General features: G+C 33.6%; 1 protein-coding gene across 1 annotated transcript; it reads right to left on the reverse strand.

The window, feature by feature from the left end:
- Window positions 1–3,556: 3,556 nt before the first annotated feature.
- LOC123557038 (uncharacterized) lies at window positions 3,557–5,818 on the reverse strand. The gene is made up of 2 exons (XM_045348224.2): window positions 5,406–5,818; window positions 3,557–4,525 (listed from the first exon to the last, which is right to left on the reverse strand). The coding sequence occupies exons 1-2, from the start codon at window positions 5,698–5,700 to the stop codon at window positions 4,101–4,103; spliced, it is 720 nt and encodes a 239-aa protein (XP_045204159.2). The 5' UTR covers window positions 5,701–5,818; the 3' UTR covers window positions 3,557–4,100.
- Between the last annotated feature and the right edge of the window lie 11,542 nt (window positions 5,819–17,360).

The following is a 17,360-nucleotide window of genomic DNA, read 5'->3' on the forward strand; positions in this document are numbered from 1 at the left end:
CCAACTTAAAAACAATAGTTGATGGACAGCCTTGCTCTCAAGCCGCAATTTACATTCCATCACGAAATCAACATCATTTAGAATTTCATTTACAATGAAATAACAGTATTAAGAATTTTTCCATTCTGACCGTATTTTTGTCGTTGTCCCTGGGATACTATCACATGCCGCTTTAAAGTCAATGTAAGCTGCAAAGGTACTTTGTTTATTTAATTTCCTTTACATTATTTTACAATGCTTGTAAGCGTATAGACATGATCTATCATACTTCTATTTTTAACAATGTTTTTTCCTACCATGAAGGTTATCGTCTCTGTCATAAAATTTAGTAATCCTTTTATTTTAAATATTACAGTAGACTTAATACATCGATGGCGCAAAAGTAATATATGAAAGTGGATCCGTTTGGTTAAAACAGCAGTAAGAGTAAAAGAGTACAAAAAACCAAACCATTTTATTTTAGTATTTCAGCCGGTACATTATCATGACCAGAAGCTTTACAAGACTTTGTCTGAGAAATAGCCCTCTATGTCCCTTCGGCTGTAATGGCAGAATTCGGATTAAATCGTTAATAGACATCAGCTCAATACCGTTTTTACTAACTTCCGGATGAGAACAATTGTTCACATTTGCCTGTGTTCAAAAGCTGTACCAATTTGTTTCAGAATTCGTTTGGTTTAACTTCTTAAAGGTCTGCATCATTTTAGCTAATCTTATATGTTCTCATTTGGTCCTCTGAACACAACGACCAAATCTTTTCTTCTATCAATTTCAATATGTTTTAATATTTTTGTTTGACTTGTAATGTTCTAAATTTCAGACACTGGTTTTACTCATTTTATTGCTCTCGGCTTTACTCATTTCATTACACATATTAGACAATTATTTTGTCTTCCACGTGTTTTTTTTTTTAATTTTCGATGCCCTTTTTAGTACGTTTTGATGATGAATAATTGTAATTTACATGTCATTGTTAACAATTTCCACAAGTGGATCATACTGAGAATCAAGTACTTGCTGATCAATATCTGCTGTTTCCAAAGTATTTATAACACTATTTAAATTTTTACAACATCAAATCTTAACAAAAGCCCTACATGAAGATTTCTTGTATAAAATACTGACTTAGTTGTTTGTAATATTTTCTTCCATACACTCATTATTGCGAACATCAATACTGACATCAAAAGAAAATATCAACCTAAAATATGAGAGGTCATGTTTGAAATGTATTTGAAATAAAAATTACGTTTGTGAAACAACCTGTTTTTCTGTCATACATCTGTACTTCTGAATAAATACTTCCTATTAAAGTTACACAGATGTTCTTAAGGATGTAGGACCAATTTGTTTTCTACAGTTAAGATTTTTTCATACTCACAGAGCTTGATGAACATTAGTTTCTAAGACGTTTAAGAGCAGAAAAAGCACAGGTCTCCGCACTCGTTTTTGCTTAATAGGGCATTTTCCTCCTCCACAGTTGAAGCATTTCTTAAATCAAATAAAACTGAAAAATAGGGGTACTTTATAAAACATACAATATCCCATTTAATGTTAAAGGGATTTCATGTCTTTCAGGTTACTATGAATAAATGATGACATCAGTATTATGTAAACATAAATGTCACAAACAAATCTGTTTCACATTTTTACATGTTGACATAATTACCCCACCCACTTTTTTCAGTATTTAAATCTACAAAATAAATTTTGTAGTTAAGATTTTAAAAATATTTTGCTGCTTCAATGACACACAAAACTGCTTTAAAAACTGAAAAACGTTAGGGCTACCATGCATCTAAGAGATATATTTAAAAATCTTTAGAAACTGGAGAATTTTGATGTTTTCTGCTCTTTTGGTTTCAATCTATACTTACTAGATAAACTTCTATGTCAGTTTTAGCTCATTATTGTATATATCAGTGAGAAAAATATCAGAACCAAACAAACCTTATCTTCTTAAACAGATATTTACTGACCTCTACCCCATTGTGCATTTTACGTCAGGTTAACCTTTACCCTGCTGGCGGCAAGTGATTCTGCCTTTGCGACCAGTGCCTGCACTGTTTGCTATTCAGTCAGTAATGTTTTTGTGAATACCCCTTCGAATAATAAATAGTATTGCCAAAATTGAATGATGGACCAGTCCATTTTAGAAATTTAGCAGGCTAAAGGTTAAGGCAGACGCTGGCCAAAAGTGTGTGTTTTTTTCGCAACAAGCAGAACCTGTTTGGAGCGTTATTATGTATATTTTGATGATTTAGTACTTATTTTCGGCATAAAGAAATATTCAAGGAAACATTTTTCAAAATTGCGGATATCCTGTTAAAAACGCATGTACATCCTTAAGGAACGAGTAAAAAACCAGCAACGGATACGCATTGCTGTCCAATAAAAGTAATTTTAATTATATTTCAACCATTTACATGTGAAGTCATAGGCTTGTATCTATCAAAAAGTTTGTAAGGCAAGAACCATAAAACTTTTGAGAATAATCAATAACCTTCTGTATGTTATCAAATCGAAATTATCTGAACAGCGGTTTTTGAAATCACTTTTTGAAATTACTGCAAATATTGGATAAAGATGAAATTCACTAATACATACGACAAAAGAGATTTCATAAGACGCATGCACATAAACCTGTCTTATTGAGTTATATGGAGCTTAATAAGAAACACATATACGTTTCGTTACATTTGTTTTACATTGATTCAGTACAGGACTTTGGAACCAAATTCTTTAATAGTTGTAATGCATACCTTCGTCTATGTTAAACTCATAGTTTACCTTTCGTTACTTGTCGTTTAACGATATATACTCCTAATCCTTAAGTGCATTTTTGATTGCCCGATAATCTGAGTTCGACAATCGCTAATACCTTGTTGCCATTATTACAAAAATACGTCAAAGGCGTGTACAATAGTTTTAATACTTTTATCTAAAGAGGGTAGAGTTATAGTGTAACACTTTATGGTATAAGAAAATGAGTTATAAATAGCCTGTTGTAATTCTATATAGAATGGCCATTTACTTGAATAATGTGTGCTATTTTATGTTTTTATATGTGTATTAAATGCAAATGTAGATATTAAACGAATTGATAACAGTTATTAGTTGTTTAAGATTGCTTATTTTACGTTAGTGTATATGACTTTTATATGACACTTCTGCCTCAGCAAAAATGTATTAAGAGTTAAATACAGTAACTGCCTAAGTAAAATATACAGTCGAGTCCACTTAATACGAACTCGCTTGATACGAATTTTCTGATTAAACGAACAAAGTCCGAATTCCCCTGCCGGGTCCTTCTATTTTCTTTGTAAAATTATTTCGGTAATAGCGAACTCGCTTGATACGAATAATCGGTAGATACGAACACATTTTGGAAGTCCCAATAAGCTTAAATATTATACTTTTCCATCTTTTGATACGAATTAACTTTATAAGTCGGGGCCGTTATAAAATGTGTTGAAAATAATAATATGGTCAAGCTTGTGCCGCTTGGTAATTGGACAATGGAGTAGTTCACACCTATTCACAAACAAACACTCGGTCCTTTGTATATCATGTAAATATAAAATAATTTAATCAATTAACAGGTCAAGATTTAAAGAGGTGTAAAAAATTGTATACACATTATTGACGTTCTAGTGTCGATACAGGTAGGCTGTGTCTTCCTAAATATACAAACTTTTATACCTCTTAGAATGCTTGTTATATAGTACAAGCTTCAATGTTGGCGGTGGATATAATTTGGCGCTCTTGACCTCGACCGCACATTAAAATTTGAATTAATACAGTTTTACCTGTTTAAGTATGACTTTTCTTGAGTAATTTCAATGTTATCTGAATGAATTAACTTAATCAGTTTAAAACTATTCACTACTTTCATGTATCATAATATTGGAATCTATTCATCGATGATACCGGTGATACTGCCCAAATTGCTCGGACAAATTATCTGGTCATACATTCATTAATACGAATTTCGTTTGATACGAGCATATTTCTTAGGTCCGGATGAGTTCGTATAAAGCGAGTTTGACTGTAACTGCACACATATAGCTTGTTAATTGAAGCCGTTTATCAATGTTTGTTTATCTGTGGACCAGCATGCCGGAAAAGGTACTCCAGTTATTGTATGTTGAACTACTGGACTCATACAGAATATCTCCAGATGACGTAGATAAACACTTGATGTATACTTTTTCTCCACCTCCAAGAACACTTATAGCATCAGCTGAATAGCACATGTATGCGTCATTGTCGTAAAATCGTCCCGACGTTTGAACAGAGTTGTCAACCATGATACCGTAATACATGTCCATCTTATTCTTTATACACAGGTGAATGGTGAACAGGTATGTTCCGCTCACAGGAACTGTAAACATTCCCGTCATGTTGTCATATGCTCCACCTGTGTTGAACATTGTCTCTGCAAATACAATAGTTTGACCAGTGTCAAGACTTTTATCTGCAGGTCCACGTGCTTGAAATGCTATTGTCTCTGTCAACAGGGTATCTGTAATTAAATAAAGTACACACAAATATACAATAACAGATATAAAAAACTTAGGCGAAGAACGTGAAGTTACCGAAGGTGATTAATAAGCTCCGGCGGCGAAGGTGCTAGTTCAGGTTTCGACTTATTACTAAGTACATGTAGGTCGAATCAACATCATTGTTTCCTTTTCAAACTTAGATGTTGATACTTAATTAGTGCAGACTCTTTGTTTTCGTTTTGTTTTTTGATTTTTTGTTTAACACCGTTTTTCAACAGTATTTCACTCATGTAACGGCGGGCAGTTAACCTAACCAGTGCTCCTGGATTCTGTACCAGTACATACCTGTTCTCCGCAAGTGACTGCCAACTTTTCCGCATGAATCAGAGGTAGAGGGCGAATGATTTCAGACACAATGTCTTTTATTAAATCGCCACGGAGAAAATACGTCCTGCCCGGGGATCGAACTCACGACCCCGCGGTCCGTAGACCAACGCTCTCCCTACTGAGCTAAGCGGGCGGGGACTCGGAGTCTTTTAGTATATGATTTTATCAGAGGTATATTTAGTTTATCCTGGAAAAATCAGTACTGGTGTCATATGAAAAGCCATGGTCGCGACTTCAGTGGATTCCGAACCCATGACCTCCGGGTTAAGCGACTGACACCTTAACCACTAGACTACAATTCCCTTTTGATAGTTGTATTTGTTGCTACAAATAAATTCTTCTGATTCCATGTTGAAATGGCACACCATACAGAAAAAAGAAATAAAAGTGTCTTATAAGAAAAAAATGTATCCTGCTTAATAAATTATAATTTGAATCTAATGCATCAATGAACAGCACAAGAAAGCTTTACAATTTCTATAAAAATGACCAATAAGTAGTTCACAACGATACCTTTCAGTTTAGAGATTTCTGATATACGTTCCTCCATTTCCTTGGAATATCGTTTCTGCAATTCATCGTATTCATTCTTTATGTCTACACTCTCGGTTTTCAAATCTTCTAGAACGTCAATCACGTGTTGATTAGTTTCCAAAATACGTTTTTCTATCTCTTCAACTTTCACCTCAGTCCTTATCATCTTCTCCAGAAGCTGCTCTTCATAGTGGAATTTCGAACACTGAGGTTCAGGCCCTAAACTAGCACACTGAACAATTCCGAAACCTAGTAATATTAAGTAGAAGTCCATGCTGAATTATTACTCCGATGCTCTTTTTTACCGCCAGGGATTTAAGCAAGTGCATGAACCAAATCTTATTACCAGTTATGCAAGGCAGGGTACACTTTTATACTGTATTGCTTTCAAATAAACAGAGAGGCGAATGCGCGAATTGATGCTCCTTTGCACGAATCCAAATAAAGTCATGAGGTGAGAGAGAGAGAGAGAGAGAGAGAGTCTCAATAGATTTTATTCATATAGGTATTAGAAGATAAATTCATGTGATATTGGTTTCCGGTTCGACCTTCAGACCTTTAAAGCATATATTAAGATTACTGATAAGTGGAAGGAAAACTTTTAGCAATCATGTTTCGAGTTTTCAGCTACATTGTATAAATACGCATTCTACGTAACCATGCATATGCAAATTCTCTGTAGTAAGAAAACACGCAGTTACAGAAATGTAATCATTAACCATTACTTTCACATTCCATTTCTTAAGCACAGGAAAAGGATTTCTATCAATTGCCAGTGGAAAGATTCAGCAGAAGTCTTGACAGCTATTTGGCTTTAAAACATCACACTGTAAGTCGGAAACCATGTGTTACTGTGTGACATTAGAGTATGCATATATTAAACGAAGAACTATTTTATAGTATCTATGTAGGCACGAAATAACATGTGTGCGTGTGTGTTTGTGTGTGTCCGTGTGTGCGTGCGTGCATGTTCGTGTATGGTAGATTCAACGGAGTACATATTTATAATGTATGATTATATATAGTACGAGTATGTTCTACAACTGTAAATCTAGCATTTTTGTTAGCAAATACTACCCCCACTGCCTAACATGTCACGATGAAAGCAGTTTTACACAAGCATCTTGTTTTTATTTTTAGACAAGTTATATACATTGATAAGATTTTATAGTATTTAAAATTAATGTTATATTTAATTCTTATACACTTAACGGGGACTTGCACTTTTTAATTTTTTAACAACCCACATATAATTTTGATATCCTGTTAAAGCTGATGTTATGTACAATAGAAATTGTAATTACTGTGTATTGGTTTTAGCAAGTCCGTGGACTTGTGATGTTGCAAATTCGTCTCTATTCAGTACAAAATTAAAAAGATAAAAAATAAGTTTATTTTCTCTCTTATCGTTTTGAGCTACAATAATAAAATTGCATTTGATGCTATAAAGTATTTGTTTCCATTAAAAGCAAAATACTGGAAAGAAGAAGAAAAAACGAAGATTTCAAATTTTCAGATTTTCGGTAAAAGGCACATTCATCTAATTTCGTTAAAACGGCTCGAATTAATTTTGCCATGTTTTTATATTCAAGAACGGGTATTTTTCAATAAATTTTGAAAATATTGACAATTTTAACCTTTCAGTATTTTTTTTATCTTTAATTTGCTTACTGTACCCAACAGTAAAATGTGACGTTAAAAGGAAAAACAGATGACGTGCATTATGTACGTACTTAAAGGTAACGCATGTATGGTTTTTCAAAAGTACGTTTATAACTGTACATGTATATAGGATATTGTTTTTTTTCTCGATTTTTAAATGATAAAGCGCTAAAATGTTTGGTAAATAGATTTGTGATAGTAGTGCTATACGAAATTGCATATTCTCGCAAAAATGCGGGTTGAAATGAAGGCCATGAAGAAACTCATATCTTCATTTTTGCTACATTAAAAGAAACCGTCTTAAAGTTCCGATAGCTGAAATATGTTAAAACATTATAAAGGATATGATTACTCGTAATGTTCAAAAATAAAAGAAATGATCATAAAGACAATACGGAAAACACACTACAATTATCAGTGCGTAAACAGCTGAGAAGGAGATTGGTAGATGCAAACGTATGATTTCCCCTCACAGACCTTTTGCTAAAAATTCTTTGTTTCTGTGGATAACAAAAACCATTTTTTTTTAATTTAAGGAAAACATGGATAGGTTTGTCACTCTGGTTCCTCAACAGCACGCCCTTTCATCAACACTTATTGCTTTTTAAATCTCTACTACGCCAATGAAGAAGGAAAGTTATAGATTCCATGCTGTTGAAAGATGCATATCCTGCTGCGATAGCTTTAAAATCGTATATATTAGATTATCTTCTTGTTATTATTATATCTAATAAATTTAGACATCAGTCATGCAAAAATACAAGAAACTGATTATTCATAATGTATATTAATCAGCTTTTTTATGTCTGAAATTTAGACTTTGTTAAAGATGTCAAATATTCCATTTGCCACACAAAGTTCGAAAAATATTACCCTGCTTAAATTTTGTGTTCAGACACTGCGGGGAATCATATGATCAAAAAAATCTTTAAACCAAAATAATTTTATGAATAATATGGGATAATATTGAAGCAACTTTTGTTGTTTATCTAAACTATAGCCTATCATATGGCAACATAAATGTATCCTTAAACTACGTAGATTTCAATCACAATCATTTTCTGATTATCTGGAACACCTCAAGAAACTGAGACTTCTTATTTTCATTAGTGTTTGTAATTACTGGATATCTATCATTATTGTCAGCTATCTAATAATTTAAAAACAATTAACTAGTCATATGTAAGGCTATGTTTGAATGTCATATCTTATCATGGTGTGAAATTTATTCATGTTCTTCAAAATATAAATTTGGTTTAGAGATTATTTTGATCATGTGATTCCCCACATTGTCAGAGATTTCCACATTATCTATGTTTCTGACGTCGACGTCTTCCAACTATTTTTCGTTTAATAAATATCTTTTTCAAACGTTTCAGCAAATCTTTCAGCCCCAGCCATTAATTTTCTTTGTCGTCTGCGTAAAAACCCGAAAGAAGGCCTACCCACAAGCCGGTAATTTGAGAACTATAGACCGGTCATATCGCAAATCTATTGACCGATAATTTATGCAACATTATAGATTTACGTTTATTGAATGATTTGCTTGTCAATATCAAAAATTATATCAAAGTGTAAACTATTGCCCGAGATCCAAATAACTGAGGATTCATTGTTTTACTATTGTTCGGCAAGGCATTCAAAAAGTATTCTATGGCATGGCATTACAATGAATTTCAAAATAGTTATTTTTTAATTGTGACTTTAGCCAAGCATACCTATGTTGAGTTATAGAAAAGTCAATTACACAAACAATTGACTGGCGATTTATATAAGGAGTAATGTAATAAAACAAATGAGATGTATCAAATAAAACCATTACTCAAAATTAGAATATATAGATTTTTAGCTTTGATGGGTGTTAGAAGAGGTTTTTCATACGGGAAAAATTTCGTATCTTATTTCAAATGTCTAATTTTCAGTTGAAAGCGAATGAACAATTAAGTCTTACCCATACTACAACCAGGTAATAGACATTTCTAAAGTAAACGTAAATCGGAAACGGATTACTGAATCTGTAAATGTTATTTGCAAATAATGGTCTAAGGCAGATACTATTGTATTACTATTGGATAAAATTGTCTCCCATAGACCACAAATTAGCCTAAAATTTTACGGATTCAGTATTCCGTTTCGTAATTACGTTTACGTTAGAAAGGTCTAATAGTCAAAAGTGGATTGATCAATGACAAACTTAAGTAGCGCATTGTCGTAACCATGAGAAATGCATTCATCTGTAAATGACGGAATTCAGAACATTGCTTGATGAAGAAACATTAAAAAAATAAGTTCTGAAAAATTATTGTAAAACGCTAATTAATGTATTTACAGTGAAATTTCTCTTAAGATAATAGAGAGGTTGTGACTGAATGCCAGTATTAGTACTTACTGAGCGTACGATTTCAAACAGAGTTTGATGTATCAAAATTCAATTCATTATTTCGAGTCTCACAAAATTTTAGTCAGACACGTTCAAAATATACTTGTAAAAACAGATGTCGGTTTTTAATCAGGTAGAAATAATCCTTGAAAGTGTTTAGCAGACTCCTTTGTGTTATCCGTTTTTCGTTCCCCTATATTGCATTTCACTATTAAAAGACACGAAAGCTTTCTAGTGTCGTAGAAATTTTAGTTACGCATGTTTATATGTTAGTTTTATTATTGTAGCTGCAAAATTAAAAATATTAGAGAAAATTTGCCGGATTTTTATCGTATTTGACACTAAAATGACGTACATGGTCATGATTGCGACGTCACAAGTGAAAGGTATCATTTATAACCAAGAAAGTTACACATTCCTATGATAGGAAGTAACTCCAACTGCAAAAGGATTACTAAAATAATATAATGGTTAGTTAAATATTTACAAAGCGCAATCCCCCTTGAGGGAATTATGTTCATTGTAGTATCTTAAATAGTTTGACCTAGTTGTACTTAGCCTTTTATTCACCAACACTTTCTACAAAGAGTTAAAGAGTTGATTAGATCGAATGATACTTTGTTCTATCGAATTGTTTATATTTAGATGTTGAGCAGATGTATGGTCGCTCTGCAAGTACAAACAGTTTAACATGGTCTCAATGTCATATTAACTTTAGTTATATTTAACTTAAGATGGCTTATGTGTTTAAATATTTACACTATTGATATTGAAATTTCTTTTTATTGTCAAACATATGTAAAATATTAAAGAGACATTTACATTTTTGTTTCTTTTAGTAAAATGTATTCTAAACAAGCAGGATAGTAGATAGTCAACTATTATACACTTTAACGAAACAGAATCGGAGCCCACTATATTAGAAGATATGACGGCGTCGGTCAGTAAAATGACTTCAAGTACGAAAGTACTCAGTGTTAATGTGAAGTAGTCCAAAATGTAGTTCCATGCTATGGATGGAATCTGGTATAATGAGTGACATGAGGAGGTGACAGTTAAATTTGTGGCCTATTTTTATTGCTTATTGTATTGAGAAAAGATCTAGACCATTTTCATTGTGAATTTCCTGGAATAAGTTTTATTCTTTGCGAAAAATGTCTACCTACGCGTAATTGCTAACGGCTGTTTTCATGGGGGCATTTTTAGTGGGTGATGTTTCTCAGAACAGATTGTTTTTCTTATATACAACATAACATGTCAATAGTTTTCTATTTTTGATAAGAAGACATGTTATACTAAATGACCATATATGGTTTTCATATCATTGAAATGCTCTAAAGTGCTGAAAATGAGGTCTGAATGTTTTGTTGTTAGATTTTAAATAAGGAATTGAATTGGTAGAATGTAACCTTAAAAAAAAAATAGGTAGCAATTTATATCTATTCAACCTATTAAACATCGGGACTAAACAGAAATGAATACATGCATAGTTTTAATTGGCTGACATTAACAAACTGTTTCACAAAACGTTTCGTGACATTTCAACACAGTATTACATAGATACAGAAGGTACTGTGTCTAATGACGCCTGTATGAGAAGCACAAAATACTGCAGATATGAAGTATTAACACACGTAATATTGAAGTTTTACCGGAATGATGCTTGGTTTTTAGTACACGAATCCTGGGGGTCAAAGTGTGTGTTTATGTTGAGTGTAGTTGACGGTTGTGGTGAGCTCGGCTATCTCCGTATATTCTGTAGTGTACATGTGGACTGATTTCCACCGCTTGATTAAACCATTAGTAATAAAAGGAAGTGTTTGATATGATTTTGAATCACAAAAGTGTCGTCTTTTTGCTGGTATATCTACCGAAATTTGTCAGAAATGCAGCATAACTTTAAAATTGCCCTCTCTTGTAAAGCGTCATAATTTTCTCAAGAAGTAATACATTTCTTAATATGTAAACAACGCGCGGGAGACTGACAGTTACAGTTATTTCATTGAAACAGTATGAAAGTATGACTATATTATACTTCTTTATTTTATTCTTGTTTATGGGGGCCTCCGTTAATGTCTCTGGCGATGTTTCGAGCCTCACTCGGGGCGTTGAATTTTTCATATGAGGAAGTCATTCATCTGGCTTACGTAAGGTCGGTTGTTCTACACAGGTTCCCGCACGGAGGGACACCTGTTGTCTTCCTCTATCATCAAAGCTGAAAAGTCGCCACGTGACCTAAATTGTGCCGGTGCGACGTTAAACCTAACAAAAACAAAAACAAAAACAAAAAACAAATACTTCTTTATCTAAATTACAATCCAACATTTTCAACACATAAAACCCTTAACAACGTCGAATATCTTTTTTTCAAAGATATCGTTTGTCTATTTATAGTTCTGTCTAGCTTAAATATGCACTTGAAGAAATACGCACATGTATAATAATACATAAACATTGACACGACGCCATTTCACAGTTATCAACTATTTAGGATCTGCAATGTTGACCAGTGCGCGGTCCTTTATCCAACATCAAAGTATTATATTAACATTTTTTATATGTAAACAAGTACACTGAACAAGAAATAGCAAAGTATAATTGGATGCAATTGCCAAGTTTATTCTTCTTGAAAATATAAACAGCAAGAGTATAATCGGATGCAATTGTCAAGTTTATTCATCTTGCAAATATCAAAAGCCATGATCTACAAAATATTAAGTGAGGTACAAAATGAAATTAATATAGAGAGTAATGTAAGATTACAACTTTGGGACTAAAATACCCATACAATTAAATTTTAGGACTAGTAAATTTTGTCTGTCTTCCGGGTTTTATTTCACAACCAATAAAATATCACTCATGTCATAAACATTTTATTTCAAACTGGGTGATATTTAAATGAGGTAAACTGCAATAAAACATTGCTCGAAGAAGGTTGCACCTGTTACCGCGGACTTGCAATGAACTTCTGAAGTAGATATCATACATCCGGCTAAATGATTTACTAGTAAAAGTGCAAAACACTGCAGGTCGATTCGTTTGAGTGTTTAGAAGAAGTCTTAAAACGTTATCAAAATGCCGTTGTCATAATATAAGTCGTTTATTATTTTGCATCAATTTTATTTGAATTGTTTTGCACTACATTTACGTCTTAGTTGATGTCATGTGATAATGCAATTAGAAATGGCATGAACGCTTTCAAATTTTGCAACTGTTGTCAGGATACGGACTTTTTCTTATTTTCGTTCATAACGATCGTCATATTTTAATTGTTATGCGCCATCCTAATTTGTTCATTTGTATTTTTTTCAAATTGTTTCTGTCTCGTTTTAATAGAAGGTCATATTTTAGAAAAAATAATGTCTGAATTATTTTATCAGGATTTTGTTTTAATGGTGGTTTATCACATTTTGGTCAAGTTACAGATTAGTTTGCGCTTAATACAAGCTGGAGATTAAGTGGTGGTGCTTTTGAAATTAGATTTTTTATCCTGGTTGCCGTACCAAGGTAGATTTATTTTAGCATTAAGTATAAATAAAAAGTATATTAGGCACGATATAAATATAGACATATTGTATAATATTTGTTAAATAATTGAATTTAGAGCTATACACATTTTAAAACTCGCCGTTTGGTTCAGATTGTTGAAATATTCCGATATTTGTCAAATGCAAATGTAAAACTAGAAATTAATTTGAAAAATTAAGAAATAGCTTTATAAATTCTTCCATATTAGAGGGGAATAATTACAAACTAATGAAATTAAAAATCAATAAAACATATCTTATTAATCGGAATCTAACAATATGTAATATGTCTTTGCTGTCTTAAATAAATCTCCCACTGATACCTGTAAACTGCTAAAAACATCTGATAGTATTAAGGTCATTTTAACTGCATGTATAAATGAAAAGAAACATGTCTCTAAAAACAGACAGTTCCATCGAAAATTCAATTCTTCGGGGATCACGGAGTCCATTTATTTTTCTATAGTAGAATCCTCTTAAGCCGGTGATAGGAGTCGTGATGGGTGTACACCCTTTCATTACCTGTTATGAATAGACACAATCAAACCGTTTCTGCTATTATTTTTCTGGATTGCGTTCTAAGGATCTTCTTATTTGAGCCGCGCCATGAGAAAATCAAGATAGTAGCTTTGCGACCAGCATGGATCCAAACCAGCCTGCGCATCCGCGCAGTCTGGTCAGGATCCATACTGTTCGCTAACATTTTCTCTATTGGCAATAGGGTTTGAAAGCGAACAGCATGGATCCTGACCAGACTGCGCGGATACGCAGGCTGGTCTGGATCCATGCTGGTCGCAAAGCCACTATGTTGATTTTCTCATGGTGCGGCTCGTATGTTCTGTTGTATATATCACTAATGTGCTTTAAATACAGAACTTAGAGTGAGTCTACATTTGAAGAAAAGGTAGAATCTCCACAAGTTGCCAAGCACAATAAAAATGAAAATGTCGCAGACTCGGTTTTATTGACCCTGTTCATGGACGGTAGTGGAAATTCATGCTACTGTCCACGCCCTCTCACAATGTACCTTTTAATAAAATCTTCCCTATGACTCTTTCACATCTGTACACGTTCTGCAAACTTAAGATTATTGCTAGTAGTCTAAAGTCTAAGCCTCAGCAAAGCTTTAAACATGTTTTAGAGTTCACATTGCTGCACTAATATCTACAGATTTCAACGCTTTGTTCAAAATATGTTATTAACCTTTACCCTGGAAAATTTTGATAATAGCCTGATCCATCATTCAGTTTGGGTGTTCACTGAAAATTTACTGACTGCATGCTGGTCGCAAAGGCAGAATCACTTGCCGCCAGCAGGCTAAAGATTATAATGGTTACGTCCATTCAACAATATCTAACACATACTTCGCATTATCAAAAACGAGCTAAGATTTAGTCATACTTTACCCGGTATTTATTTATACAAAGACGGCTAATATCTGACAAAAAAAGGACTTGTTTATACGGATGCATGTGATAGATACAGTGTCTTACAGACGTAAGAATCCGTTTTCGCTAGGACGAACACCAATTTCATCCGAGGCTTCTTCAAAAGTGTCCTCTTACAGACGTAAGAAGCCGTCTCGCTAGGACAAACTCCAATACTGTTCGAGGTTTCTTTAAAGCATTTGTGGTGGGTGTATTGCTAACATATATTATAGACACCTTTTACGAAGTCCAAGATTAAATTTTCAACAAACCCCTATATAACTGTTAAAATTTGATATACATAAACAGATAAGATATATCGTACCTCCATAACAAAACGACACATCCAGTTATGGAGCTCCGATGCCTACATGTCGACAGTAAGGGGTGGTATTAACACGTAAAGCGCACTCTTTTCCAGTCCAGTGGCAATAGTCATTGTCATTTCGCCAATTTCCCAACTCATCCCAAGAACTAACGCTCCAGCGAGTTTTTTCTCTGCGTATTTAACGGCGTAGAAGACGCTTGAAGCTTTTTAACGTCAGAAGATTTGTCTTCATTTAAATCTCTGCTAGCTAGGACGAACTCCAATATTGTCTTCTATGCCCTTAAATACGCAGAGAAAAACACGCTGGGACGTTTCAGCTATTTCTGAAAGTCGGATCACGTGGGTGTTTACCGGTAGCTTTATTTACATATATTGGAATTCTAAAAAAATTGATACCTTTAACAGAAGATAGCCAAAAATTGAATCACCTTGAAAATAGACATTCTTTACGTGAGGCACAGTTTATGACTTCGTTCACGAACTTCACGTGCTGGTTGTTTACTGATAGAGTGCGTGCATTTGATAAAGTGTCCGCTTACAACCGTAAGAAGACATTTTTTCAATAGCTCTGCTGGGGATAAAGTCGTTTAAGTTTAGGACATACATTTTTTTTAAAGATTAAATTATCTCGTGCACTCGACATCTTATCTCGTGCGCATGACATCTTCATCTTAACAACTTTGTCATAAAAGCAGTAATAAAACCTTTTAGACATATGTATAACAGATATAAAAAAAGAAATAATGAGTTCCCAAGTGTGGTTTATTGTAGAATAACCGATGTTTGAGTTCTTATGCGTACGAATGTACATGTATCATGAAGGCAGTAAGCCTTAATGATTTATTGTTTCGAATAAGAACTAAAATCTCTGGTTATTCTACGATAAATCACATTTGGGAGCTTGTTATTTCGACTCTAACACGACACACTTGAAACAACAGTGTTAGAAAAATGGTAACTATATTTTACATGAATTACACTTCGTGCTACGCACCTGGATTTGGCTGTGGAAATTTCCTCCCACGCAAACTGTAAATGTTGCAGTTTCACAACATTAATTGATCTAGCACATAAATGACAGAATAAGTGATAGAAATTTGATCATGTCTATAATTTCATTTATTTCTCCAACAAATGTACAAAATGTAGTGTTTATATGTAATGCTTTCCTACAGAAAATAATCGGTGTAATACTACCGATTGGCTTCTTACGTTTCGCAAGGATTGGCACTACAGTACACATTTATCGTACATGATGAAATGTTACCAGGAAAAAGCTGAAATTGTGTTATATTGCCAGAATAACTAACATCAACTAATTTTGACATGTTGGAATTCACAGCAACTCGGATGTCAGAAATATTATTCTCATTATCCTGTCATGTTGGAATGCATGGAGCAGGATTTACAAGGTAAGAACTTGTTGCTGTTTCATTTATATGACAGATGTGAACTTAATTGTTTCCTTTCTTGATCATTTGGTTTTATATAATGACTAAAAGTTTGCACATTTCTGTGCCAAGTGACAGACATAATTTGACTGCTAGAAAACCCAGTCTTATATAAGTTAGAAGACACCATAGCTATAATACAATGGTTTGTGTACCTAACATTGCAAGCTTTTTTGTTAAGTTTGACACCCGGTTGTTACTTGTGTTTATTCCTACCGGTGAATTGGCATACCAGACACTGCTATTTCCGTACTTGCACAAATGCCTTTCAAAGAAGCGGTTACAATTTAGATTGAGTTTACTTATGTACTTTCCAAAAGAAATGTTGTATAACAGTTCTTACATGCGAGGCTGCTTTACATTTTCTTTTGCTTGTACGCCATAGTATGTCTTATCTGCCTAATTATAGGACATATTTACATGCCTATTCCCATCAGCATCTACAGCAACAACAAATGAATATTTTCGCAGATTTTGTAAACCCTCCTTACTCCAAACTGTGCAATTATCTCAAACAATTTTTAGCTCGACTATTCATAGAATAGTAGAGCTATTGGACTCGCCCATGCGTCGGCGTCCACGTCAGCGTCTGCATCGGCGTCCGCGTTCCGATTTGGTTAAGTTTTTTGTATGTAAGCTGATATCTCAGCAACCACTTGTGGGAATGGATTGAAACTTCACACACTTTTTCACTGTGGTAAACTGACTTACATTGCACAGGTTCCATAACTCTGTTTCGTTTTTTACAAAATTATGCCCCTTTTTTGACATAGAAATTTTTGGTTAAGGTTTTGTATGTAAGCTGGTATCTCAGTACTCACTAATGGGAATGGATTGAAACTTCACCCACTTATTTACTGTGATAAACTGACTTACATTGCACAGGTTCCATAACTCTATTTTGCTTTTTTACAAAATTATGCCCCTTTTTCGACTTAGAATTTTTTGGATAAGGTTTTGTATGTAAGCTGGTATCTCAGTACTCACTAATTGGAATGGATTGAAACTTCACACACTTGTTCACTGTCATGATCTGACATGCACAAAGCAGGTCCCATAACTTTATTTTGCTTTTTTACAAAATTATGCCTCTTTTTCAACATAGAAATTTTTGGTTAAGTTTTTGTATGTAAGCTGGTATCTCAGTATCCACTAATGG

The sequence above is a fragment of the Mercenaria mercenaria genome, chromosome 5 (assembly GCF_021730395.1).
Source record: "Mercenaria mercenaria strain notata chromosome 5, MADL_Memer_1, whole genome shotgun sequence".
Classification (NCBI taxonomy): domain Eukaryota; kingdom Metazoa; phylum Mollusca; class Bivalvia; order Venerida; family Veneridae; genus Mercenaria; species Mercenaria mercenaria.

Coding starts and splice junctions, on each gene's coding strand:
- LOC123557038 (XM_045348224.2), bottom strand. CDS start 5,700: ATGGACTTCTACTTAATATTACTAGGTTTCGGAATTGTTCAGTGTGCT. Junction 4,526..5,405: donor AGAAATCTCTAAACTGAAAG/GTATCGTTGTGA, acceptor ATTTAATTACAG/ATACCCTGTTGACAGAGACA.